Source organism: Fistularia commersonii, chromosome 3 (genome assembly GCF_037954325.1).
Source record: "Fistularia commersonii isolate RoL2024-O1a breed Wild chromosome 3, RoL_Fcom_v1.0, whole genome shotgun sequence".
NCBI lineage: Eukaryota > Metazoa > Chordata > Actinopteri > Syngnathiformes > Fistulariidae > Fistularia > Fistularia commersonii.
The window spans coordinates 875,244-903,122 of record NC_141286.1 but is presented as its reverse complement, the minus strand read 5'-3'; the positions used below and the strand labels follow the sequence as shown (position 1 = coordinate 903,122).

General features: G+C 42.9%; 1 protein-coding gene across 3 annotated transcripts in view; it reads right to left on the bottom strand.

Moving 5' to 3' along the window:
- bcas3 (BCAS3 microtubule associated cell migration factor) overlaps window positions 1-27,879 on the bottom strand; it is a 294,545-nt gene that overhangs the window by 55,361 nt on the left and 211,305 nt on the right. Inside the window, exon 24 of one of the 3 annotated variants that reach the window (XM_086140783.1) lies at window positions 9,913-10,095. The exons of the other annotated variants lie outside the window; for them this stretch is intronic. Within the exon in view, the coding sequence (XP_085996909.1) occupies window positions 10,079-10,095 (17 nt within the window). The 3' untranslated portion in view covers window positions 9,913-10,078. Of the gene's footprint in view, window positions 1-9,912; window positions 10,096-27,879 lie in introns of those variants that run through there. 3 annotated transcript variants of the gene reach the window in all.

Below are 27,879 nucleotides of genomic sequence, written 5' to 3'. Positions count from 1 at the left end.
CTTCTTCATCACATTTTCTTAGCAACAAGTAAATAGCGACCCACCCCACGACACCCCGTGCATTCACATAATAAGTCATTCTCCTTCTAAACCGCTAATTATCTCATGCTTTACGACTCATTTCTTTCTACTTATGCAAAATCCAAGGAATTGGATCCTTGTGTATTATTGCTCAAAAACATATTTCCTTTGTGTGCGCGTGTCAAGACAGGCGCCTTCAAATAAAATAATAAAATGCATGGAAATAAATAATAATTACTATTATCATTAAATACTACGACTAGAACTACAAAGTATTATTATTATTATTATTATTATTATTTTATTATGCTTCCAAACGCAAAATTCTGCAACGTTCTGTCCATGAAGTAAATATTAAGGTGGTAAAAACACAGGCAAGAATACTAATGCTAAACACATAATGCCGTGATGCAGATATGCAAAATTACACTTGAGATGTGTGATAGTGAAACAGCCAAAAAGATGCTTTTCAAGCTTTTCCTGCCAATATGTGTGTGCAAAATAAGCGCAAATTAGGGAGGTGAGGCAGGTCTACAAAAGCAGTGTTTTCCATAGCCAATATACTGTATAGATACTTTTCTCCAATAAAGCAGATCATATCATATATTCCATTGATAATTCTATTAAATCCTTGCATTAGCATCGTACAATTTGTATGGAAAATATCAAATGATGATTCACGTCTTGTTGGAAAACAAAAAAAAAACATATCTGAGTATTTTCCAAAAATAATGACGCACAAATTTGTTTCGGGTCTTTTGGGAAGTCCTTTTTTTTTTGTGATTCTTTTTTTTTTTCAATTTTTTGGGATTCTTCTTTTTGTGTGAAATCCACCTTGGAAATAATATTTCACCATGATTAGAACAAAAAACAAAGAAGCAAAGCACAAAACAACAATGAAAAATACTTGACTAGTTTAGACCAAAATAAACAAACACAATTATTAGTTTTGTATACAATCAGGAAGTGTTTCTCCCTGTACAATGAATCCTTCCTTTGCTGTCCACAGTGAAGCCAGACAGTCTAATAGGGTGTTCATGAAAGGGAAATAGGTTATTAAACAGAAAGCAACAACTAAAAAAGCATAATAGCACTGCTCTGCAGACAAAAGCAAACATATTCAAATCTTCAAATTACACAGTTCAATATCGGTTAAACATTAATACACATCAATATGTGAGGCACTCTCCGGTTCTGACATCATGCTTTTTTTTTTTAAATTATACAAATTTAACTGCTATTTGCTGGTCTCTTTGCTATTTGCTCCTGCGAGGCAAACCTGCGCCTCGTCTGAAGCTCTGAGGTGCATTTGAATGTATTTGCTACGTGTTGATGTGGATCCAGACAGTTGTCCTGCAGCGCTGCTCAGGCTTAAGGCTCTTATAAAAAGGATAATCCAGAATAGCCAGGGGGTCTTAACTCACCCCTCCAACACACAGGGTGTCACTAGATTGTGTGTGTGCGTGCATGTGTGTGTGTGTGTGTGTGTGTGTGTGTGTGTGTGTGTGTGCGTACAGAGGTGTGAAACTGAGCCCAATATCTCTGTGTTTATGTGGGGGTTGCCAATGGTGCTCACACACAGCTACTGTATCGCGACATATTTGCGGCAACTGTAGAAAGCGATAGAAGTGTTTAATAAATCAAGAATCCCAAATAACGTGATGTAGAAAAGTCAGGTTAATTAGGCAAGAGAAAAGAAAAGGACTCCCATTTCGAGATGCGGAGACAATAAACAAAGAAAAGAAGGAGGGACGGATAGAGCGCGGATGGATGGAAACTCCAAAACGTGTAGCTTTTTGCTTTCCTGTCTGTTTGTATTTTTGTGTGTGTTTATGTACGCATGTGAGTTTGATTTGGAAAATCTGGCGGGGGCGTTATCAGGCGAGGTAAATCGGCCTAAACCTGGTGCTAATATCTTGGTGGGGGTGTGCGAGAGATTAATAAGGACCCGCTCCAAAAGGCTTTAGCTGGCCTGCTAAGATTCTTAACCCAGCTAACCTCGCCTGGCGCCACCGGGGATCCAAAACGATGACGCAACAACACTCACATGAGTTTCAATTTTGACCTTATAATCAATCACATCTTTGGGTTTTTCTGTCTTTTTGCAGCGGTCAACTTAGACGCTGAATGAATGAGTGAATGAATCTTCAGATTTTGTAGATAATCCGGTCAAATGTAGACATTGTGACATTGAGGCCACATAAAATCTGGTTTGTGTATTTTTTGGACAATTCAATGAATTGACAGCGTACAAGAAGCTGGGAGTGACTTGCAAATAAGTCACATTTTAACACCCTCAACAATTATTAAAAGATTTGATATCTGGACAGTTAAATGTTTGTAGGTCAGGAGAATGATGCATTTTTAATTACCCAAATATGAATGTTCCCACTGATAAGTGCACATACTTTTAACATATAAATGTGAATTCTAAAAAAACTTGATGGGGTCAAATCCTAAATGATCATAAAGCTTCTTGTGAAGGTTGTTTATAGACAGAACAGTCGGAGAGTTTGGGAGCCCCGGATGATAAACGACACCGAGAACCCGCTTTTGTCGGCTCGGCGACTAATCTGTCGAGGACGGACGATAAATACAAGTTTGATGGTTTTGTGTTTTCTTTGTCCTGAACTCATGCAACCATAAAACCATTATGTGAAAAACACCCCGAGACATTTCGGCAATGACGAATAATTTCGATCACATAGGACGAGTCGCCCATCCTTGATTTTTGAAGTGACAACTGCCGAGCAGTTTCATATTATGAGAGCGCACGGTAAACAGACGATTGGGTCGGATATCCCCTCGTGCAAATTGCACTCATTCAATCCCGTCTCGGTCAACATGTCAAGATTTGGCCGCAAGAGTCATTAAAGTTTGGTCTAATCTCATCTTATGTTAAGTACCTGTCACGGGATAAGTGTAATTTGCTGCAGGAACGCTTCTTCCCTGTGTGCTATGATAGTGGGCGTCGTCCACGCTGGGTGGGATTGAGACACAAATCTGGATCATTATTGATTGACAACAACTGCTGGCTGTCCTCGCCCTCTGGTAAGGAGTGATAATCTTTGTTTCTGGCTCTCTGCTTTGGCGACTGCATGGGGACTTATCTAATAAAAGCTAACACCATTTTTTTGGGGGAATTCAACTGTCAGCGGCTGCGATGTTGAGTTCAAATTGAATGTGAACATTTTTTGGCCTTTTAAAATAAAGATAAAAATATTCCCTGCCCCTAGATATATACTGATATAAAAGAAAAATACTATCATTGCTAGAATAATTATTAGATCACATTTTAAATTCCACGGAGCTTGTAATGAATTTTTTTTTTTGTTCTCTCTCTCTCTCAAATGACCAGCTGTTCAACACTCAACTATGACAAAGGCAACTGTTGTAAAGGTAACAAATATGTCAGGAAATTGCGGTTATAAATGAGGTTTCTGGGCTCGGGCGGCTCATTTAACCACGGCTTGTCACTATGATATTCACAGTGGCTTTCAAATATTGATGAGATGATGTCTTTCTACCTTTTAACTGTACATGGATGCGTTTTTTTGGTTCATCTTCTTTTTAAAATGTAATTTTAAACCTTTCTGGTTTGATTTTTTTTCCATTATCTTGTGCAAACCAAGTTAAATACATTGCAAACCGATGTGAAATATCTAGTATAGATAGACTAGTCTTATGATCCATTATATGTGATCCATCTCACTGCTACAGCATATTTTCCATTGGCATCCGGCTTATTTTTGTCATCGCTATTGTCACTCTGTTTACCTTCCTATCCTGGTTGTCGTCTATTCTCCCCCTTGCTGTTTTTTATTTTTTTTTTTTTGTTTTCCATTCTTATCCATGATTTTGTTGTTCACTCTGCTGTCTGTTTATTTGCAGATGTCTTTTGCTATCTTTAAATTGTCTTCTAATTGTCTCTCTATTTATATTCATATTTATTGATACCATAACTGTTTTGCTGCTGTGACAAAAGAATTTCCAGAATAAAGTTTATCTTGTTTCTGTTCCGCTGGCTGGATGTCTATATCCTTCTACAATTAAACCAAAACAGCGCAGGCTTGGCAGACAACTTACCATACGTATGAACACACACACACACACACACACACACACACACACACAGACTAATGATGGCACCTAGCTTTGCTGTATTGGCCCCTCTGACACCGCAGTGACTAAAAAAATGGCAATAGCCTTTTCTTCCAAATGAGGATGACACGCTGTCATTATTAGCGGCTACAACAGGAACTGAACCGCCGTCTCGTTGCAAAACTCCAACGTCACAAACGGTTGCATGTGTTGGACCCTCAAGTCCTTCTTTATGGGAGAGACTTGATAATCCACTCCAATAATAATCCAACAAGATAGGCAGACCACGTAATGACGGTACTCACATGATCACGTGGCTCCATCGACGTATGCATGATTCTATGAACTTGCACACACACATATAGCTCGGCATCAAATGGGTGCAGAGCTTCGGCCTGGGGGAGGTGTAATATTTCAGTAATGTGATGGAGTTTGATCCAGGGTGTCCAGTGTCCCACAGAGCTGCTGTTTTATTAGTATAAAGAGCACTTAGGGGCTCTCCAGTTTACACACACACACACACACATACACAGAGACACACACACCTGTATGTACTGCCAGTTATCACAGCAAAATAAAGTTAGATTCCGTGTATATGGGGTCTGTGTTTGACCTTCAATGGAAATTCACAAACCAAACGGTCACTGAAGCCACAGGTTTACAACAGAACCATGATTCACCTCACAGGAGAAGCAACGGACGTATTTCGGCCGATTCCTGAAGAGGCACCGAAATAAAAGGATGGCAAGTAATCTGACAATGTTTTGGGCGTGAAATCAAGTCAGGGATATAAAGACAATACTTTATATAAATATACAGAATCTGGTAATTGTTAGTAAAGAAAAACATTGTATATTTACTTGATAGATATAAATATCGGTTCTACTATTACCCAAAATATTCCTGTATTTATGAGTATCAATGCAACGAACAGGAGAAATTTATTCTATTTTGAGCAGTTTTAGAAAGAGGGACCTGAAACATGACTCATCTCTGTAGAACAAACCTGGGCATTTTACAGGCCACATAAGGCCCGTTTTACAGTATTTTCGATCAATATCAAACTTTGTTTTTCCTTTTGTTTCATTTTGTATGGATGATTACATACAAAATAATGTCCGTCGGTACATTTATATGATCATTAATGGTTTTGAAATCGAAGTAAAATGGCAAAAAATTGAATGATTGAAATTGCAATTTTTATTTTGTTCACCTCGATGGCCTGTGCATAAAAATTAAATAAGAAATTTAGCCCGCCAGCCAATATAATTGTCCACCCCTTCTTTAGTAAATAACTTACTGAGTGAGAAGATATTTGCTATTCTTACAATTGTTTTGGAGACTCATCTTTAAAAGAAAAAAAAAAAAAAATCTTTTTAACACTATCCACGCTTTTTTAAAGAATTAAACAAAATGTGCTCATCGTATTTGTTGCAAATTATGAAAGGCTTGAGTAAATACATATATCTCAATTTAGAAATGACCTAACAGTAGATATCATAAGAAAAAAAATATATATCATTGATTTCTTTTACTTCCTGGAGTCTTTTGTCTACGTATAAGAAGAAGAAGAAACAATTGTTGAAGCAAATTCATTTACTTTTCACCAGTTTTTCTGCGCCACCACCAGCCGGATGACCGAGGGTTTTTAAAGATATTGTGTCCGGTCTTACCATCGCCGTCTGCGGCGACATCTCTTCGAAATGTGACACGAGGAATTAGTTTCCCTTTGGTGTTCATTGTTGGGATGGAGACATGGGTGTCTGGTACAAGGACAACACAGCTGGATAACTTCCGCCGCTCTCAAAGGTTCAAAAGGTTGTGGTGTGTGGCCAGAAAAAGTCACTTTCTGTCTTTTTAATCAGAAGTGAATAGGTCTCCATTATTGAGTAAATAACCTCAAACCTCATCTAATTAAGTTATTTGCAACTACATTTCATGGAGAATTTGAACCACTTCAGCTTTTGTAATGCTGTTTGCTTTGAATACAATAGAATAAGGTATGGTTTTAATGCAACACTATGGCAGATATGGAGTCGGAGCTTTGAAACCCTTCCGTTATTCTCGAAATGAAACGTAACAGCGCAGATATTTTCCAGTCCTTTGCGACAATAAGAGCCCTTGCGGAACCCGGGATAGCGCGCCGTAAAGTTTTACTAGCCGGTAATAGACTGCGATGATGTCTCCGAGGACGCGCAGACTGACAAGGGGGAGCTCCAGGGAGAAAAATATTATACTCATTATACAAAATATTCTGGGGCTAATTGTTTCTGATTGTCAGACGACATCGATTAGGTGCAGAGTGGCCATATGGACTAAAAGCGATGACACTGGATCTACTTGCTTTTTCTGGAGGGGCCTAGTGAAGTCACTTCCATTTCCCCGGCTACCAAGACAATGTGAAATTTGAACAACTTCATCTGAGTATGTTTTTTCCTCTTCTTTCCAATACCGATACAAGATTACTATACTCCTTTACAGCAAACACTATCAGGGGATCATCGGTGGCTGCGCTATCGACAGGGAGAGGAGGTTCGGGATAATGCATGGAATGTGACTGCTGAGTGGATCATATTAACACATCTTATTGATGTGGCTTTTAACAGATATCATATTCATACACACAGTGATGTGTGGAAATGGTCCATATGAACTGGTGATGTAGCCCAGAGCTGTAGCTCATCTTGTGATCACATAATAGACTAATGACATTATGAAATCATCGCATTATGTGAATCAGCCTCATAAGACTTGCATTTGCTTTTCACTGACACCAGTACTGAACAGGAATGTTCAAACAGCATTCTGCTTATACTGAGACAGAAAAGGGAGCCGTTTACCTCCGACTTTGACTTATACAAATGGTGTTGCAGTGTAGACTGGGAAAACAGGGGTACCGTTGACTAAGAAAAGAAAAAAACAAAACAAGAAACTATGCTTCCACGGCTTCTAATTTCATCCACGCCATAATATGGATCCACTATATCGGTATCATTTTCATCCCTCTCTATCATATACGCCGCTATCTACCGTAGAACTCTGTCGACGAAATGTCAAGTCGCTGGATTCCTCCGTGTTTATCGAGTATTCGGAGCTTTAAGAATCTGCTCAGGATTCACCTCCGCGTGGATCACACTCCGGGCCTCTTGACTCAATCATTACTCCGTTTCAGGAGATGATTGCAATCCTTTCTCTCAAAAGCCACTTCCAGGTGAAAAGAATGTTAGAAATGAATAGACGGGAAAAATAGACAGGAAAAATTTGGCTTTTACTTTTATACGTTTCATTTAAAAGCGTGCGATAGAAACCATATTTTAAAAAAATGGTGAGAAATTATCCAAAACTAGTAGAATAAGAGCAAAAAATGAAATAAAAAGAAATGAACAGAAATATCATCACACTTTCCAAAAGGCTATTTGTAAATTAGGGTCCTGACGCCCCAAAATCGGAACCTTCGTTTGTAAAAAAAAAAAAGGTTCATTCAAAGTCACAAAACTTTGCAGCGTCGTTCAAAAGTGAAAGTAAATAATTCTTCTTCAAGAAGTGCAGCTCTGCTTTAACGACACTATGCAACCTAATCGTGGCCTTTTGTAAAGTAAATAATAATACTTAAATAATAATACTTAAATAACACAGGGGTGGAGCTTATTGAGCCGGTTTGATCCCACAGCCGAGCAGCAACCACATTAGCCTTCCTGGCACAACACAATTATTATATGAAGAAAAACAAGAGAGCGGATGCTTGTATGTCACTAAATGTGGCCCTGAGATCAACTAATGACGGCCGGACTCGGCGAGGCTTTGTGCAGAATAAGCGGTGCCGACGCTGAAACATTGAATATGGAACAACGGCCATGCGAATCATTTGAATGCGGGAAAAAAATGAGAAAAAAATACAGTAAACACAAGCTATTATGAATACACCTTGTGTACGAATTGTACGACAGGCTGCTTTTAATCTTTGCTTCTGGGTGACCGAGTGCGTGTTATAAACTCAATATCATGCGGCAATAATACGCTGGCTGTTGAGAAACCCTAGTGATGACACACCATGAACTGGCAATGCGACCCCTGGCAGCAGACACAGCGCCCTCCATAACCCTCAACCAAAACACAGCCGCCCCCTGCTCCTGATAGATTAGCCCATGTTTCTGGGGTCACGAGGGACGGGTCGGCTTAAAGGGGAGCCCAGGGGCGGGACGGGTTTCTGCCCCGTCTCACTTCTACTGACGTTTGGGGTGGACTATGATAGGATCAGGCCTATCTGAGCCAGGGGCAAAATAATGAATGACAGTGTATTATTTGTGTTTGAGTGTGTTTATATATATATATATATATGTGTGTGTGTGTGTGTTTGTGTGAGAGAGAGAGAGAGAGAGGGGGAAAAAAAGAGAGACATGCTGATAGTAGCAGGAAAACATGTGTTATGAATCTATCAGGCCTTTGCCATCATGGGACGGACCGGAGTCTCGTTCCACCGAGAGTCAAGATTGAGAGGACAACCAGCATGCATGGCAGCTACCTGACCCCCTGATTCCCTCCCTAAAAACTGGCGCACACACACACACACACACACACACACACACACACACACACACACACACACACACCACAGGCTTCACTAGCTCTCGACACTTTAGACTGATTGGGCTGGCAACTGCAACAGCTGGCTGGGGATTAAGGCATGGCCAGATTCAGCGTGTATGCATTTCCCTGTGTGTATTAGTGTGTGTGTTTTTCGCAGAGGGTCTGTCCCGGTCCCTCTGGCACCTGTCGCCTAAACCCAATCCCCGCCCTCCTAAGCTGGACGGATGAACGTGGCCTCGGCCTCCTGTGGGACTGCGCGGTCCTGCCCGGAGCGCTGCTGGGCCGGAGACCATGATGAGTTAAGCGGGATGGGAAACGCCCGCCGGGGGTGCAGGAGGGTGGGAAAGATAGTTTGGGTTCCGAACACACGCATGCAGTCACGTCAAATAAATACATGTCGTCACAGAAGCACAAACAGAAGCGTGCACATAGTGGTAGAAAAATCTCTGAGTTGTATCACGTATATCATGAGTGAGAACCTCGGCAAGGGTTTAAGGTCATATAGGTGCATATTGATTCATTCAGAGGCGGCGTAATCTTATGACCGCCTTAATTCTTGTCGAAATCTTCTTGTCGTTGCTACTGGACTTGAATTTCTTGGCTTGAAGACGTCTCAGCCCTCATCCCAGAGGCCGCTTCGCTTCTGATGCCCGATGGGGAGTTTCGGAATATGACTGCCAGGTTTTGGGCGGGTCTAGTTTACGGTGGCTCGTTATGTAAGACGAAGAATTGATGTGCAGCAGCCTGGTGTGTGTGTGTGTATGTGTGTGTGTGTGTGTGTGGGGGGGGGGGGTTGTCATGCTAACGGGGGGGGGGGTCGTTCGTTGGAACAAAAGACAACTTTGTGGGATTACCCGGATTGGAATGTGAAAAGGGGAAGCGAAACAAAAGAGCGAAACCCGTTGGATCCCCTGGACGGAGGCTGCTTCTGGTACCTTCAGGACGGAAGCAGCTCTGGGACGACGGGCTGAAAATTCAAGTCCTGTTGCCAAGACAAGAAGATTTGGATGAGAATTCGGCGTGACCCGGGGGAGCGAGAACCTCCGCAGACATCGCCGCCTTCAGTTACTGCCAGTATTTGGACTCCAGAACAGAAGCATAAAGCAACAAACGGATGAGCGAAGCGACGGATCGGCGTCTAACGGAGAGACGACGAGCATCAGCGAGCGCTCAGTTTGTGGCAGACGGTCACAGAAACCTCCCTCTACGGCATCCTTCTACCTTTTATTCACCGTCTCCTCTGTCCACGTCTAAAGCAGCTCAGTCTGGCGTCTCGGACTTTATCTCCAGAACATCTAATGTCCCACGGTCGGACTCATTTCAGTCTCCCTTCATACAGCATGCCATGTTCTCTGGATTCATGTCATACTTAGAATAATGCCAATCCTGATGGAATAAAAAAGGCAAAATATTACATTTAATGTAACTTCACTATAACTTTACATCTTTCTGTTATTTAAAGCTACATGTGTTCATTCCGTTACGAGCCTTTCTATGTTCCGTGTACTTTGGTGACGAGTCTCGAAAATTCAGCTTTCTTTCGATGTTTTAACCGTTTCGTCTTTATCCGTGACTCCAAACCTACCTTTGTAAGCGATGCGTCGACACGAAAACATTTCATCTTTATTGTAACACAGCTGTGCCACAAAATGGAAAACTAGTAAAAAAATGGTTTGGCTGTCTGTGGGATTATCACAGATTAGAATACAATCCAGGAAGTCCTTTTTTTAACTTTTTGGTCCTCGGTGTTTTACGAAAGTCACCGGGAACGTTAGTCGTGTTTGGCCTTCTAGCGCTAACATAACACACTCCCGTGCTCTTTTCTTTTTTTTTTTTTATGGGAGCGTTTAATCCACTGTGTACAATGTGTGTGTGTGTGTGTGTGTGTGTGTGTTTGAGACGGAGAGAGAAAGCGGGACAGAGACAGAGTGTGAGATAGCGAGGGAGAGAGGAGGAAGTCAGGTCTTTTGTGGCCCTGGGCAGGTTAGTCTGATGGAAAGCAGATCCAAGCCCTGTTTCTTCTCAGCCTTCTCTCTCTCAGCATCCTCCAACCACTAACACACTGGCAGGTAAGCAGGAAGAATCAACACAAACATACACAGCAACAATCACACATATACAGACAGAGTAGCCTTCACACACACACACACACACACACACACACACACAGCGGGAGCTTGCTTTTCTTTTTCCTTTTCTGCTCTAACAATATCAGGTTGCAGCACCGGTTGAATCTGACCGGAGGTGTGAGGCGCTGCTGCGAGGTGAAGCCGATCACCAGAGACAGACCGGCATCTCTGTCAACTGTTCAAGCCTTTCCATTATTTTACACAACGCCATTCTCCCAGAGGACGCCCGATTCCGAATCTCACATTTAAAATGAAAAGTTAGGCCATTATCAGTGAGGAGAAAGGCTCGGAAACCAAAACAAACAAACAATTTGTATTGTTGTGATAGAATATGTCATTTGTCATATTTCCGCTGTCTTTGACTTGTGCATTAAATGCTTTAATGTTAATAATGAGTTTTTGTTTGATTGGAAATCACACTTTATTTGGTTTTTAGGGTTCTGTTTGTAAATTTTGTTCAACATGTCATACTCTTATTTTTCAATTGTCCTAGTAATATTTTGTTGGTTTTGCGTCAAATCAATGTGAGGTTTTGACTTGATATGACAAAAAGTGATGTTGTCCTTTCAATTTAAAAACAAAAAGTGTGATAGAGATTGTAAAACCTCTTTTTGCTCCACGCCATGCTGCAACAGGCTGAACCCAGTGCATTACCAGAAAATAAAGATAGTAATTAGAAAAACAAAACAACGGGAATGATATCTTTTTTCCCCGTAAGCCTTTCCTCCCGCTAACCCGTGCCACCTCACAGTGTCAACAACGGCAGACATGCTTGTATTCACCTTCAGGAGAGTCCAAACACAGAGAGATAAATTTTCCCTTTTGGGACTTCAAAGGCTTGCATGTTCCCGTTTTTGCAAGAGTGTGTGAGTGAGTGCCGCCGCTTGATATGAACACACACATCTAACTCACTCTGTCGGCCCTGAGAGTTCACCACTTGAAGGAAATAATTTACTTGTCCAAATCCTTTTTTTTTTTGATCCCATGGGGAGCCGGAGTGAGAGCGGGGGCAATGCTAGGTTACCAATGTGTGTTTTTGCAATCCTTCCCCCTTCTTTCGTTTCTTTTGCACTCCGCTGCTTAGGTTGGCTATTTTGTAATTTATGGCTGTCATAATGCTCCCCATCAGTTACGAACAGTATGGGATTATATGAAACGCTGTCCGACTGCATATTTCATAAGTAAGATCAAAAAGGCAGCTAAGTGATTTCTTTTTCTGGGGGCAATAATTTTCATCGCAGCTCGTTTTCATGGCTTTGGAGGGGATGACTTTGCAAGACCTTGTACTGGGGAATTCATTGCTCTTCTTCATATGAATAAGGAGGAAAAAAAAAATCTCCAGTAGCTTCACTATCTATTGACAGAGGGGGAAAAAAAGGATTCTCGCACGAGGGTAGAAAAAAACAAAACGTCTCCCACATAAAGTCACCTCATCTATGAAAATGATTGTTTGTGATCAAGAGTTTGATCGCTCACACTATCCGGCCGCAGAGAGATTACGGGGTCGTGTACACGACGCCACCGAATTGTCTTTTGGCATTTACATGGTCCACTATAATAAAGAGAAACGCTCAATCAGCATAAACATGCCTTATGACACCATTTCATTCAGGATTATCTTGTCCAGTCCAGTGTGATTAGATGGAATATATTCAGCTTGTGGGGGTTGTAAAAACACACACACACACACACACACACACACACACACACACACACACACACACACACATATACAATGATTCAGCTATGCACTAGTTTCTTTCCTCACTGTGTTTCATTTTAAATGGCTGACCCGATGGTGGATTTTTCTTCTTTTATTTCAAACTGAGACTACAAAGGAAAGAATAAGTAACACTTATGTAACACTGACTGACAAGAAAAAAGAATCCATCTTTTCTCACGTTCTCTTCAGTATGAAGAAGTCCAAAAAGGAGGAAACACGTGAGGATCAACTTTACATTTTCCTTTAACGTCACAACTTGGCCTCGCTCACGTAATGCTTCATATACACTTGTCATTTATTTACAAAAAATCATTTGAAGAGGTCAAACCCATACTATTATAACTTTTTCATCATGGAACGTATACACACACACACACACACACACACACACACACACACATATGCACAAATGTGAAACTCTAGTAGCCGGCGTCACTGATGAGCAAATGGAGGCCAAGTTGTTGAAGCATCTAACATAAGTTTGGTTTCTTCATCTAAGCATTTGTGTGTGTGTGTGTGTGTGTGTGTGTGTGTATTCCTACTGGGACTCCCCTTGCCTAAACCAGGCCTCCTACACCTTCACTTCCTAAGAACTCAATATCTGTCTTTGTTTTCTTCTCTCTCTGCAGAAAGATTGATGAGCAGTCCAAGTTTCATGCATCCTCCCTGACTTTCTCATGGAACGCAGGGAAAAAAGGAAGAATGAGGAGAGCCGAGTCTGTCAGCCGTTAGTTATCGTTGGGACGTCGGGAGTGTGAGGAAAAAAAAAAACAACTACTGGCTGTGACAAATAGAGCAATAAAACTATATGGGCCAGGCATAACATGCAACCGTGCTCATGTTGCTCCACGTTACGGAGGAATCGCATCGTCCAAAGATCAATTTGCGCGTCTGCAGATTTCATGGGGATAAAAACATTCAATGTAAAAAGAATGGTAAAGTCTGACCGCAGCCGTCCGCTGAAGGTGGTTCCTGCTTTGTGAAACGGGAACACAATTTGGTTTTACATTTTGAGACAAGTATTATTCAGACACTTGTCCCGGAATTATGTTGAATTGTGAAAAATCAATCCATTACATGCATTTCTATATCAGATCTCGTACTCGTGTGGGTTATTCTTCCTCCTTCCTACTATTATCTATTACTGTTATGTTTTTTACTTGAAACTCTGGCACAACAATTTCCTTCGAGATAAATGAAGTTGTTCTCATCTCTCATCTCATCTCATCTCATCTCATTATGCCGTGTGCACAATATGCACTAAACAACAGAATACATAAACAACTGACACATTTAAGATCACAGAGTCACACATTTTGCATATACGGTGCAATATTGACTTGAAAACATGAACAAATGACATAGATTTGATCAATCCTGGCTGATTTATACGGGTCAATATATCATACGTCCGCTACGTGCGAAATAATAACCAGCTAAGAAAACATAACAATGTGCAAATGAAGGAAGCATTAAAATACCAACTCGGCACAAAGACTCGAATAGATGATGTGTGAGTTTAGATTACAATAATAAGAAAAAGCCCCGAGCAGAAGTGATGAGGGTTTTAAAGGAATAATAAAGAGTGAAAGTGAGAACTCACTGTTAAACATGATGGATAAGGACTCAGTAAGGCCGGTGTGTTTACAGGGGCTGAAAGTCATGGAATACAAAAAAGACAAAATGATGCTCTTACCTGGGAGGGTCCAGGGAACGGAGCCGGTGGGAAACATGTTAAAAAAGACAGAGATTAAACAGTTAGATGGTCCATTAAATACATGCAATCACCATGTACCTACAATTTGCACACTGTTGTGCTGTAATTTACACACACACATATATATATATATATATACGGCAAGCCATGGAGTGTGTATGTCCAATGTCAAAGACCTCCTTAGCACCCCGTCACCTTTGACCTGTTTAGTGATTTCACACTGCGAATAATGTTAATATTGCGCTGTGTGATCAAACACACACACACACACACACATAGTGGTGTGACAAGGTTGAGGTTGACGACTAAACTAGCAGCTTTTTAAGTCATTATCATGTTCTATCTTGCCTTATTCCGACAGAAATACTTCCTTCCACATCCCCTTCCCACAGTAACACTGCGGAGGATTTTGATTTTATATTGAGGATTTGATTTGCTTTTTTTCAGTCTCTCAGTATTACACTGCATGCTTTTTATTCAAACCAGCTGCCTGGTAAGTTAGATTTTTTTCCCTCGCAGACAGAAATGATAGCGGTGCCTTCGGCTGCCGGGATGCCCAGGAAGCGAGCGAGTTGTGAAGATGACTTTGGGCTCGCGATGAGTATTTTCTTGTAAATTGTAATTGGGTTATAAGACGTGCAGATCGAAGGTGGAGAGGACAAGCTAACATCGGCCTCTTTTTTAACGTATATCCATATTCAATGACAACTATGTTTGTTATCTCTCGCAAGATGTCCGTGTTCAGTGGAAATATTTGTGTGTCCATAATTCCAGCAGTTGTTCAGCCATTGCTTTTGTCGTCAGTGTTAAATGTTAGTGTTCTTCAGCCAGGGTCCACCTCCACCCCCATCCCGAGTGCTACTACTTCTTTTCTTTTCTTCTAGAGATTTCAAAATACCTGGCACTGCCCCCACCCCCCACTCACACAGACACACACACACACACACACACACACACACACAGGCGCGCACACACACACACACACACAAACACACACACACAAAAAGTCCCAAGTCCAATCTGTGCCAGTCTGAAAAGAAGGAAATTGTCTTTCACTGGATGAGAGTTTTCCTCGGCGGCAGCCAGACCACCTAGCACTGGGAGCCTGGTGACAAGAGTTTTGATTATTATGCCTGCACTCCCTGCCAGGGCTAAATTTAAGTTTTCCCATAAAATCCAGAAGAAATAAGACTTGGGAATGACCTGGCCTGCGTCTGTGTGAAAGAGGGAGGAACACTGACTGTGAGGGTGTGTGTGTTTAGGGTCAGCGTTGTCGCACAGTCCGGAGGATAATAATAGGATGTGCTATAACTAACTCGGAATAAAGCCGGACTTCCCACGTCTCCCAGTCACTGATGGCACTTCTGCTATTTTCTAAACACCCGCAAAAGCCCTTCCCCCACCCTCCTTATGCAATACGGCTTAATCATCGCCTCCCTCGAGCATAAAGACAACTTTAAAAGGAGCAGGACATTTGGGGCAACCCCACATCTCCCAAGGAAATGCACATTACTTGTTTATCTTGGATTAAAAATAACTTTGGGAAAAAGGCGATCGATACGTTCCCTGCGGCGAGAGAAAGAAAGAAGAGGCACGGCAGGGAAGGGGTATGTGGGAGGAGAGGGAAAGCGGAGAGGGAAGGAAAGCAGCGTGAGAAATTTGACGAGATTTAAAATGTGCGTCCGTGTGCGACGGGTCGCCGAGTCGTTCCCATGGCCCGGCGCCGCAGCCCCGGGGACTCCGACCGCCGCGCCGATCTTAACGCTGACAAAACGACGGACGCGGTCACGTGACGGGACGGCGAGAAGACGGCGAGAAGACGGCGGGAGCGGTGCGTACGAAGGCCTTCGCGGGACGGGAGCAAAGAGCGTCCGGGCCCGCCTGTGCTTTCCTTGGCTACCGCCTCCCCTTTTAAATAATCTGCTTATGGTTTCTGTCAGAGATGCACGTCCATTTTTCACCCCATTAACAACTGTCATTACCAGCCCAACTGGAGGCTATAATTGGGCGAGCCATGGAAAAGAGTTGTCAAAACACAATTAAATTCTAAACTATGGTGAGGGAGAAAGAAAGAGAGAGAAAGAGAGAGCGGTGAGAAAGAACTGACTGGCCATCGAGCTTTTCTTGACCAAAAATAGGAAAGAAAAACAAGAAAACCATTATTTTACATTGCAAGGTTTTGGAGGCGGATTATATTGGCTTAGACGGGGGATCTGAGCCGCCCAAACGATAGGGCTACTCAAAACATAACAAATAATCACTCACGGTGTCAGCAATGAGGAATGGACACATTTAAAGCTCTATCCTAAGATCAAAAGCCAAGAGCTTGTGAGAGTCTCCATTTAGAAAAACTTGGTCGGACTTGAAAGTGGGACACACCGTTCTAGCGGCGCGAAAGGGACATCGGAGATAAATCGAATGCCTGTCGTCTACGCAGAAGCCGCTCCCATCCAAATTTAGGCTTTCGCGGTGGTTGATAGATGACTTACTTGGATCATCTGATACACTGCACCTGAGTTTATCCCGTAATTGATGAGAAGAAGAACCCTGACGGACGACAGGACAGCGCGTTGACACGAAACTCGTATCAAAAAGACCAGCAAATATCCGCAGATATGAAGGCGCGACAGTAGCGAAATGTGTCCGACGTGCACGTGAGATCTACCGCTGCTACTTGAAAGACTATATCGCCGAGACGGAACCTCAATGACGGGTCTACAGACGCGTTTTACTTCTGACAGTTTGCAGGAAACTTGGTTCAGTCTGTGTTATGGGGACGTGACAATATTTATCAAAGGCCAGCAAATCAGATGTCTCGGAGCGGAATAAATAATTGCAACGTGCGATGTTTCTCAACGACGCTTCGACACACTAGGAGCCGGATGTCCGACCCAAGACGATCGCTGGACCTCCCGCGTCACGCCGCCCCTCACATGTTACATGTGGTTTATCCATGATTGTGGACCGACGTGTCATAATGACAGGGAAGTTCATCTGTGAGTACCTGACAAATGAGAATGCGTAATAATGGATAGGAACGTCACCGTGCTGCGGGCAATAACAGCTGGAGCCGTGCAATTCCACTGCCTTAGGAGGCCACTTTGCTGTCAAAGACCGATTTCAGAACACTGCACTTTTCCAACAATGAATGTCATTTAGAGGCTGAGCGCTCGTGACCGTCACCCCACCTCTACCCAGCCTGATTTCACACACAAGTTACGGCTACCGCAGAAGGTGCCCGAGTCTACGAAACTGGACTTTTCCAGTATAGGTATAAATTCCATCCACAGTGTTTAGCAGTCGTACGCCATTCTTTTGTCGGATAACTCAGCAGAATTGTATTCGTTATGCGCATCACTAGTGTCATATTAACTTATAGAAAGCAAATGCAAATAGACATGAGGTGAAACTCAACTAACATGAGACCGTCTTTTTTTTTCCACTGGTAAAGGGAGATCGACCTCTTTTTTGTGTTCATACCTGTGCGTGTCTATTTGGGCCTAATAAGACAAGACAAGATAAGAAAAGAAAATATAAGATAGGATAAGATAAGATATTACAAGATAAGATAGACCTTGAAATACCATCCATATAGATGGCATAGAGTGCATTTCAGACTGGCTCTGTCCTGGTCTGTGACTGAAGTGGTTTAGTCCAGAAAATGGTTTGTTCAAACGGAGCCCATTTTAGGCGGATTACGTCCGGTGTTGCACGGAGCCGTGCAGGTGGGACACGAGTCGGGTCCGGGCCGAAATTGGTATTTCTGTGGCGGTCACTTCATGAATGTCTGTCTGAGATGCCGTGCAAAATTAAGGAACTTACTTTAGTCGCAATATAATTATAGAGCAATAATCACAATCGTGTATTTGGTTTCTCACCAAAAATCCGATGGCAAATGGTCGTTTATGTCTCCTTAGTGCCTCATATGTGTCTAGATTGTGCACTTCTAAGAGACAAACAAGTACAGATGTAGGAGAGATTTAAAAGAGCAAGGACATGCCTAATAGAATGAAAGGCTCAGTCAGTGTCTATCAAAGTACCTGATGTAAGCATTACCACTAAATCGTACAGTACTAGTTGCATGTGTTGGCTGACATAAAACAGAGGGGGCGAGGAAGTAAAAGGGAGTTCCAGGTCTTTCTGCCTCTGTAATCTGGCCTGATTTATAGAGGCTATACTGCTCTCCCCTTCAACCTCCACACTAACACACTGGGCCTCCTTCACTGGAGACAGCCTGGCGTCCACATACACAAGCATACGCATGCACGCACACGTGCACGCGCCCATCCACACACAGGATAAGCGCACGAACATACTTGGGCAAAATCATCTCAGTTGCACAGTAGTGCATGCAACCAAACCACACGGGCCTGTTCCTTAACTAAATGAACACCAGACCCAGAAACAAAGGAATTCAAGTGTCTGCATGCTGTCAGAACACGATACATCTACCAACAATCAAACAACTTGAAAGTGACATGAAGCACAAAGAAAACTGGGTCATATTATCAGCAAGAAATTAACCCTAAAAAGGAAGAGAGTGAAAATGTGTATACAAAAACAGATTCGGCTTTAATGACGACGAGGCGCAATAGATCTTCCAGGGCTCTGGACATCATCAGACCCTTCCTGTACTTTCACAAAATACTGGCATTTCAAGCCCGTCGAAATAATTTTGGAAGTGCTAGCAGGAGGCGCTACGTGTCCTTGATTATGAAATATGAATTGATAAGGATTGAGATGCTTTAGGCAGAACCGCGACATACCGATGCTCAATTAATTATACCAAAATAAGCAAAAACATAAATAAGTTCTTTGTGCCAAAAAGAAAGTCCCGTGTCTGAAATGTTACCTATATTCTTAATATTAAAACTGAAACCTCTCCAGCATGTTTTATAAGGGACAGCTGAAGCTAGAGCTAGTTCTAAATACAGATATAGCAAATCCCTTTAAGTAGGTATTGCATCATTCACTCTGTCTTATTTATGCTATTAAAACCGTGTGGTAACAAACTGGAAAAGGAAGGTGTAAGAAATAATTCACATCCAATGTTTGCATATAACACCAGTCACATTTTCAGTCAGTGTGCAATTTATCATCTAAAACATCACTAAAGTTTACCAGTAAGTGAACAACGCGCTTGGATCGAAAAAAAAACAACAAAAATGTCTAAAAAAATTGGGGGAGTAACACGTATCTTCCATTGCGAGGAACGTCATTGTTTAGTTGTGAGAATTTATATGAACTATCGCGTTGTGCAGGCCTGGTTTTTCAAAGAAGCTAAATGACAAATCAGAAAAGTATTGTAATTACAAATATCTTCATCTGGATATGGAAAAGGCCGGACCGTCAGCAGTATTTCCACACGAGTCGACGGGGGGAGGGGGAAATTAAACTGTTTATGTCAAGATGCCTGAACCAAAGGCCAAAACCCTTACGACAGAAAACAAAGTGAAGCTATGCGATGATGGAGAGGATACATACAAAATAGGAAAAAGTATTCTCACGCAGGAAACACTAACACCTTCATGCATGTGCCTGGTGTGTACACTACGTATTACTTTGTACGGACAGGTGTTTACAGTGAAGCCGGGTCATCCGTCTCCATTACGCCACCACGGCTCAGCCTCCCGAGGCCATTATCTACTCAGACCTGCCTAAACAGCCACGTGCACCGGCGTGCACGCGCGCACACACACCTACGCACAGATGTGCTGTTGAAAATGCAAATTCTATCTCTGATAATGTGTTAATGACAGAAAAAGCAGGAAAAAAAAAAGATCACAAAGCAAAATATTTACAATGACAGAATGGAATTGTGCAAAGGTGTCCACAAGTCCATCAAGTATGGCCAGTTTATCCATATATATAAACATATATATATATTTTAAAGGTGACCCCAGTGGGAGATTCACAGTATGAACAACAAAAAAGCTTGATTATCAAGTCATGTGTTCCATTCTTTGATCGAAAAGTGTTTTCACAGAGGAGAAAGAGAGACACGGTCGGCCACATTATGCAAGATTATGAGCCACAATATGACCTAATATCATTGTAACATAGTCAGATGATATGATGAGGGATAATGAGAGACTTCCTCAGTAGCTTCTGTAAATACTAATGCGCTCAATTCTGTGTCAGATATGCGGGCCTTGCAAAAGGATTGAAGAGACAACGATCGGCAGATGCTTTTGCAACGGTGGAGATTCTTCACTTATCGAAGCAAAGCAAACCACCATTAGTTGTTTCTCCTAGTGTGACATCTAAAGAAAATTAGATTGTTCATGACCTCTTTTTCAAAATGTGCTCATGCTTTGCAGTCGATTGATTTTCACATCTACATTTCAGTGCGGTCTGTATATCCTTATCCCAAAGGAGGGTGTAAAGTTCTCACATTCATCCAAAAACATCACTACATTTACAGCTTTTATTTTCCTGAGATAAAAAAACCTCACCTTATCATGAAGTCTGGGACAAGATGAGTGAACACTCGGTCTGCCGGCAGCCTGGGCATTTTTCACTTTCACAAAAAAGGTCAAACTCTGGTCTTAACCCTCGCAAACCACTGTTCCCTCCCTGCTGAGTGCCCCACCGCCACACACACACACACACACACACACACACACACAGAAAAAAATACATTTAAAAAAGTTACGAGCAGAAATGAGATCCAGTGTCTTGGACATGTGGTGTGACAGAAGGAGTTTAGTTCAAACAACAACAAATAATTAATTCTTGTCAGGTTGAAGTTTTACCAGAAGGACAGTCGTCGTTTCCTGTGCCGAGGAAAACGACATAGACGAACAATACTCTGAAAAAAGGCTGAAAAGAAGAACTCGGAGAATGATCTTCTCCTTGTGCGATAGTTTTTAAGTGAATACGGGGGAAAGGAAGCGCCTGAGGCATTTGTTTTCGGCATTTTATTCCTTCTGAAACCTTTGCATCTTTGTCATGTCAAACAACCACATGCATGTGAGGGAGAAATCCAGCCTACGTAATGTGCAGTGGAGGTTTAGCCATCTGGCATAACGCTCATTCATAATGGCTGAAAGTAAATTCTTTCAAATATCTATCGGTTATATTTATCAACAGCATGCCTGCATTACATTTCAAAACATTTGGGATTATTATGCAACAGAGATGCAAAGCAAGAGTTTCTATAGTACATATTGCTATATTTACAGACATTTTACCAGACTAGATAATACATACATGCATAATAGACTCGGTTATGTTTACACCAACATTGTCATTTGGCTAACTTAGAGATTGTCAGGAATCACGAGAAAAATCCACCTTTGCGTTTCGTATTTCGGGCGTAAGTGATCATGGCAGTACGTTACATTTCTCATTTTTCAAAGCGCCGGTATGGAAATGTTCAAGGCTGGCGGATTTTTCTCCTTCCAAAAAACAACCATACTGGCCTTCGGAAAGCGGTATCGGTGGAAACCCTGCCTGTGCAGTGAGTCTGTGGGAGTGTAAACATTGTGGTAACCCCCAAGCAAGGTACTGTCTGGACTGCTACATAAGGTGGTACCACCCGTCTCCCACTGGCTTTTAATTACAACCGAAGGTGGGGGGAGCAGTTTAATGAAAATGGGCCACATCATAAAAGCAGATTTGACCAGGTTCATCCACAGTTCAGGCTCAAGGATGGTAAACACACAGATAATACACAGCATTCCTTTTACGAGGAAAAACACGCGTAAGGTTAGATCGGTTGGAAGTGCGGTAAAGAATGAGAGTACTAACTTTAGTTCATGTGTGAAACGCATATTGCATATACATGACGAGGCTGACAGCGCTGAGGAGCGGAAATAAAATACAGAATTTAGGGAAGCGAGACAAGGATAACCTTTAGTCAGGATACGCAGATAAGTAAGGACACTGGAGATGAGTCACCAGGACACAGAGCTTGTCAACAAAGAATCGCAGTTTTCATTTTAACTCAATTTAAGCACAGAATTAAATACATCCATTTCAAATACCGCGATGGTCACCGCCAGCATACTCTGTCTCTCTTTTTTAATCTTCTCCTTTATGACATCAGTGTTTAGCAACACATCTAATAGAGAGCGGGTCGGAGTCAAAACGGTCACGTGACAAACGCGAACATGAGGGAGCAACTCTTGGTAATATTTCATTTGAGACGGAGGAGACGTGGTCTCTGAGACAAATACATCACCATATAACATCAAAACCAACAGGAGTAAAACAAAACCTTCAGATATTTCATCGGCCTCACCGTACGAGCGACCTACATCGCTTGACACTGCCCACGGCAACACAAACCCTGACTCTCACACAGATCATTCTCGCCAAATACTTCAACATCAACGGAGAAGAGTGTGACGCAAAAGCTGCTGCTGGAGGAAACCCTTCCTGTGTGCACCTTCTGCACTGACATCATCTGGATGGTCTTCGATTGACCGGTATGCAGAATTCGCCTGCGTTTGGATCACACGGTGGCCTTGCGTGCGGAACCTTATTAACTCTCCACAAAAGCAGGATGGATGAAAAACGGACAACAGGGTGTGCGGGATACAGACAGCTTGGGTTGAGAGGCAAAAGTCAAACTGCCTCCTAAAGGTTGCCCTGAATCCCTTGATCTGACAGTGCAAAGGATGCGGTGCTTGAAGTTAAGCCTTTGAGTGCCCAGAGGGAGTACTTGTCCTACCAGGACAGGAGGACAAGGTTCCCAGAAGTATTCACTTCTCCTCTGCACACACTCCATAAGTCCCTCTCTGCTGGGTCAATGTTGCCTTTCTCTGGGGGATTCTCAATTTTTCCCAAGCCTATGCCCAGCTCACGCTCTCTTTGCCAAATGACCCAGAGTTCGGCTACTTGCTCCCATTATCTGTCCTTTCCCAGGCCTGTGGTACTCAATCCTTGTCCCCTGTTTGCCTGTCACCCTATCTGCTGTCTGATGCTCAATGCAGAAAAATAAGAAGTAGCTTATAGCTATAGCGTGGAGTGCACATACTATTTAACGCCATATTTATTAGATAGATCCCTCATCCAGTGGTTTGAGATAGAAAAAAGCAGCAAAGAATCTAATGTGGGTCTTGTGCTGTGCAGCAGCTGCTGTCTCAGATTGAACTGTGACACCATTTGCCGTGATACTTGATTTGCTGCACCAAACGACGTTTATTTTATTGAATTAATGTTAAACTAGGGGAAACCGTCAAAGAAGAAAATAATTTACAATCCCGGTCGAACGAATACAATTTGATTCAGTCCTCGCTTCACTTGCTTGTTCGGCTCATCTGCAACATCAGACATAGAAGTTTGATGGGGTTTTTTTTTTTCGCTTTCAGAAGCAAGAAGATGCTGTAGAAGTACATGATGGTGTGAGATCCAACAGATACTGAGACACTCTAATTTGGAGTAACAGGTTTGTTAATGGCTGATAGATATCAAATGTCCCAAAGGGCAAAGCGGTGGTGGACGACAGCAGAGTGGTAGAGAAGCTTTTAACAGTGGCATAGCGCTAATATGGTTACGTTCCCATGCTTGCTTGTGTTTACCCATGGCTATTTCTGCACATTCACAGATACACCAAGTTTGCCCTATCATACCCCCATCTTGCAATTTCTCATCCCTCCCCTCTTCTCTCATCCCTCTATTTCTTCCCCTCTAGAGTCCTGGAGGGTTATGTGAACGGCCAGGGAGAAGGCTGAGAAAAAGACAAGAGGAGTGTGAAAGAGGAGAGAGTTTTCGAGGGGTCATTACAGAGTCATCATATTCCCTGGTAAGACTGACTCCAGAGTGTGTGTGTCTGTGTGTGTGTGTGTGTGTGTGTGTGTGTGTGTGTGTCTGATTGCTTCTATAAGTATGTTGATATATCGGTGTGTGTTTTGTGAATTGGTTTTAAAAACGTGTCAGAGGTGCTGCTCGAGGGAAGGAATGATGTGTGTGTGTGTGTGTGTGTGTGTGTTTGCGAGTGTGCTTGTTTGTTGTATATTTGTCCCTTATTTGTTTTCATTTTGCAATTTTTCGACCGCTACAAAGACGCATCACTTGTGCATTTGTTTTGTTTGCAACATATATGCAAACACCCACACACAGCTGGCAGACGGTTAGCTTCACGTGTACAACATCAGTAACTCACTATTTTAGGAAAACCTGTCAGACATTGCAGTTCTAACTGTCAACTGTGGCCACTAGTAGTTTGCTTTCACAAATTGTTTAGAAGAGAATTCATTCTTCTTCCAGATAGAAATGATCAGTTACACTGACTGAGGTTTGGGTCGGCATCATTGAACAAGGTTAGTGTGTAAGAGGAGTAGGGTTGTTGCTCAAGGGCCCACCGGCGGTCTGTCCACACACACTCGAGTGATCCTGGTGGGTCTTGAACCAGCCACCCTGAAGTCCACATGCAAAATCCCAGTAGTGCTGCCACTAAAACTTGATTTGATGAACCCCGTCATGTACGCACGCCCGTTTCCATTTTCTTCACGATACAATTTTCCGACGCTACCGACGGGACCAATGAGGCCGGACTGTTATTTGACCCGGTGATCCGGGTCAGATGTGCAGGTCGGACGGACAGCATGGGTCCCGTCTAAAGACGGCGACAGGAGACTGATAACGACTTCAACTAAAATTAATGCTAAGACCAGCGGACTATCTTTGAGAACAGCCTTTGGTTTTCTAATATTTATATACGTTATTCTACGTCAATAAAACCCCAAACATACCAAAGCCAACACGAGAAGACGAGCCCGGTTAGTAGCAGGTCTGCTCTAAGAATGATTGTGACAATCTCCATCACATCCCCATCCTTTTTCTCCCTCTTGCTCAGTCTTCTTTCATCTCTTTGCCTTCTACTCCTCCTCCGCCTGCCAAAATATCTGTGTGGCCTGGCTTTGCCTCCACGGTAACTCAACCCATAAACAATCTGACTTACATGCTGTAATCACAAACCCAAAACTGCCTGACATTAAAAGGGCCACGTTTCAAAAAGAGAGGAGGGGAAAAGAAAATAGTCTCCTCCTCTTCGCGGACGCAGCTCGTAGTGTCGGTTTGCTAAAGAGCGACTGTAAGAGGAGATAGATAGCAATGAAAGAGGAACATAACTTTGAGCAGTTCCACATTGCCCTGTCCTGATCAAAGTACTCTGCAGGCCTATGTGGCTAATTGTGGGGATTATCTGTAAGTGGTTAGGAAAGACTGGCTGGGGTTTTATAGGGTTGGTGTATCTCTCACTCACACACACACACACACACACACACACACACACACACACACACATGCACGGGACGTTATGCATTTGCTACTGGGTCTGGCAATCACAGAGAAAATACACAGCTGACCTAAGATGAATTGGAACTTTGTGTGTATTTGTGGAGTCAGACAACAGTACGAAAGAGGACGTTGAGCAGACTGAGGGGTGAAATACTGGTTTGAAAATGGGAAGTGATCCAGAGGAAACACACACACACACACACACACACACACGCACACACACACACACACAGAGCGTTGAGTTGATCCACTTTCAAGGACAGTGGCGAGACTGAAAGGTTTGAAGTGCCAAACGACTTGTCATTTGTAAAGCTACCTCCCCTAAAGCCACTTCCCCTGCTCACACACACTCCAAACTGTGGTCAGTTGAGCGGATCCTAAGTGAGGTCAGGAGTAGTTTGGAAACACACGCACACAGCTCACAAAGAGACTCTTTTTCGGGTTTATGAGTCTCCTTTATAGTTTTCCTGACCACAAACACACACACACACACACACACACACACATGCTCACACAAGCACATTTACACATAAGACAGACCAGAAAACTCACACAAAGCTGATATAGCGGATATGGTTTTGCGAGGGGGAGGCGGGTGTATGATTGGCATCAGGTCCAAGCAATTATCCGAGTGTCCAACCCTCTTTGAGGCAGCCATGACGGAGCCAGACCGAGCTCGCACAAACACATACAAAGACACTCAGACACCGACACAACTCTCGGCTCTGACCGAGGGATTTGCCCGGGATAATTCCCTTCCAATTCACCATGAAAGGTTTTAAAAGGTTTGGTCCAAAAAACTCCGGGCCGCGGCTCGCTGGAAGTGGCCGACCAGCTGGCCCTTGGCCTCCAGTCTGGAAGCTCAAGTGCTCGAATCGGGCTCTTTTGGGCCACCTTTACAACAAGATGAGCATCGACAACAATGGAAAACATCTAATCTTCCTTTAAGGGGCCTTTGTTTGTGCGAGAGGTGCACTTGTAGAGCCAGTGGTCAGGTAGAGCCGCGTGTCAAAGGTTAAGCTGGGAGATTTAGACATCCACACACAAGTTAATTAAAGTTTGTCTTTGGGGGTGAGAGTGTCTCTTGAGAAGCCGGCAACCGTCTGAGGGATCATTTGAGAAAGGAATGCTTTCGAAAAAAGTTGGCCGTCTGCCACCGAGCTATTTTCAGAATGGGCTTGCATGGATAAGAACAGGAAAGATATCTATAAGATTAATGAACGGTTTTCTGGAAGTGTGTATTTGGGTTGGATCGGTCAATTTTATGGTCTGCTTGTCTTTATTACATGGATGTCAAAGCCTCACATTTATAGTAACTTTTGAGAAGTCATTATAAATGCCATGCTATAAAGTACAACTGTGAGGGAAAATGCTCTTAATGGGGGGAGGGGGGTGCCACAAGAAACAAGAGGATATAGGCAAAAAAAAAACCAAGAAGAAATATCCATGAGCATTAGCCGTGGCTCACATGGGACACCGAGGGAGCGGAATAGACAGTACAAGGAGATGCGGCGAAAGGTGAGGGGTCAAGAAGATGGCAAAGGCCAAAAATGGGCGTACAATGACTTGTATGGTCGGATGGACAGCAAGGAGGGATATACGGATTTATACAAAACAGAGATAGAGACGAGAAGGCCGTGATTAAGCATGGAGAGGGAAAGGTGTTGACGGGAAGATTGAAAGAATACTCCGAAGAGTTGACGAATGAGGGAAGTAAGAAAGAAGAGTAGAAGAGGTGACAGCTGTCGACCACAGAGTAGCAGAGATGAGTAAAGGGGAAATGAGGAGGGCGCCGAAGAGGATGAAAAGTGGAAAGTGCATTGCAGTTGGTCCTGCAATTGGTCCTGATGATATACCGCAGGAGGTATGGAAGTGTCCCGGAGAGGATGCCTGAGGAATGGAGAAGTTTGCTGCTGCCCATGGTTAAGTACAAGGGAGACATGCAGTGTGTTGGTCACTATAGAGGAATAAAGTTGATGAGCCATACAATTAAGTTATGGGAAAGAGTAGAGGAAGCCAGGGCAGAAATTAGATGCAATATTTGCTGGAGTGGCAGAGAAGTATGCTAGATGGTGCAGGACATGTATGAGACCATGTATGAAACGGTGCTAGAAAGTGCCTCAAGTGTGACAGAGGAGTTCTCGGCAGAGATGGGCGAGCGGCAGGGATCGGCTTCTAGCCCATTATCGGTCGCTTTGTGGCTTGGACAGGCTGACAGATAGGCTTTGCCTGGAATCACCATGGACGATTACATTTGCAGATGACATTTTCATCTGGCGTAAAAGCAGGGAGCGGGTGGAGAAGAATCTAGAGAGGTGAAGGTACGCCCTAGAAATAAGAGGAATTCAATTTAG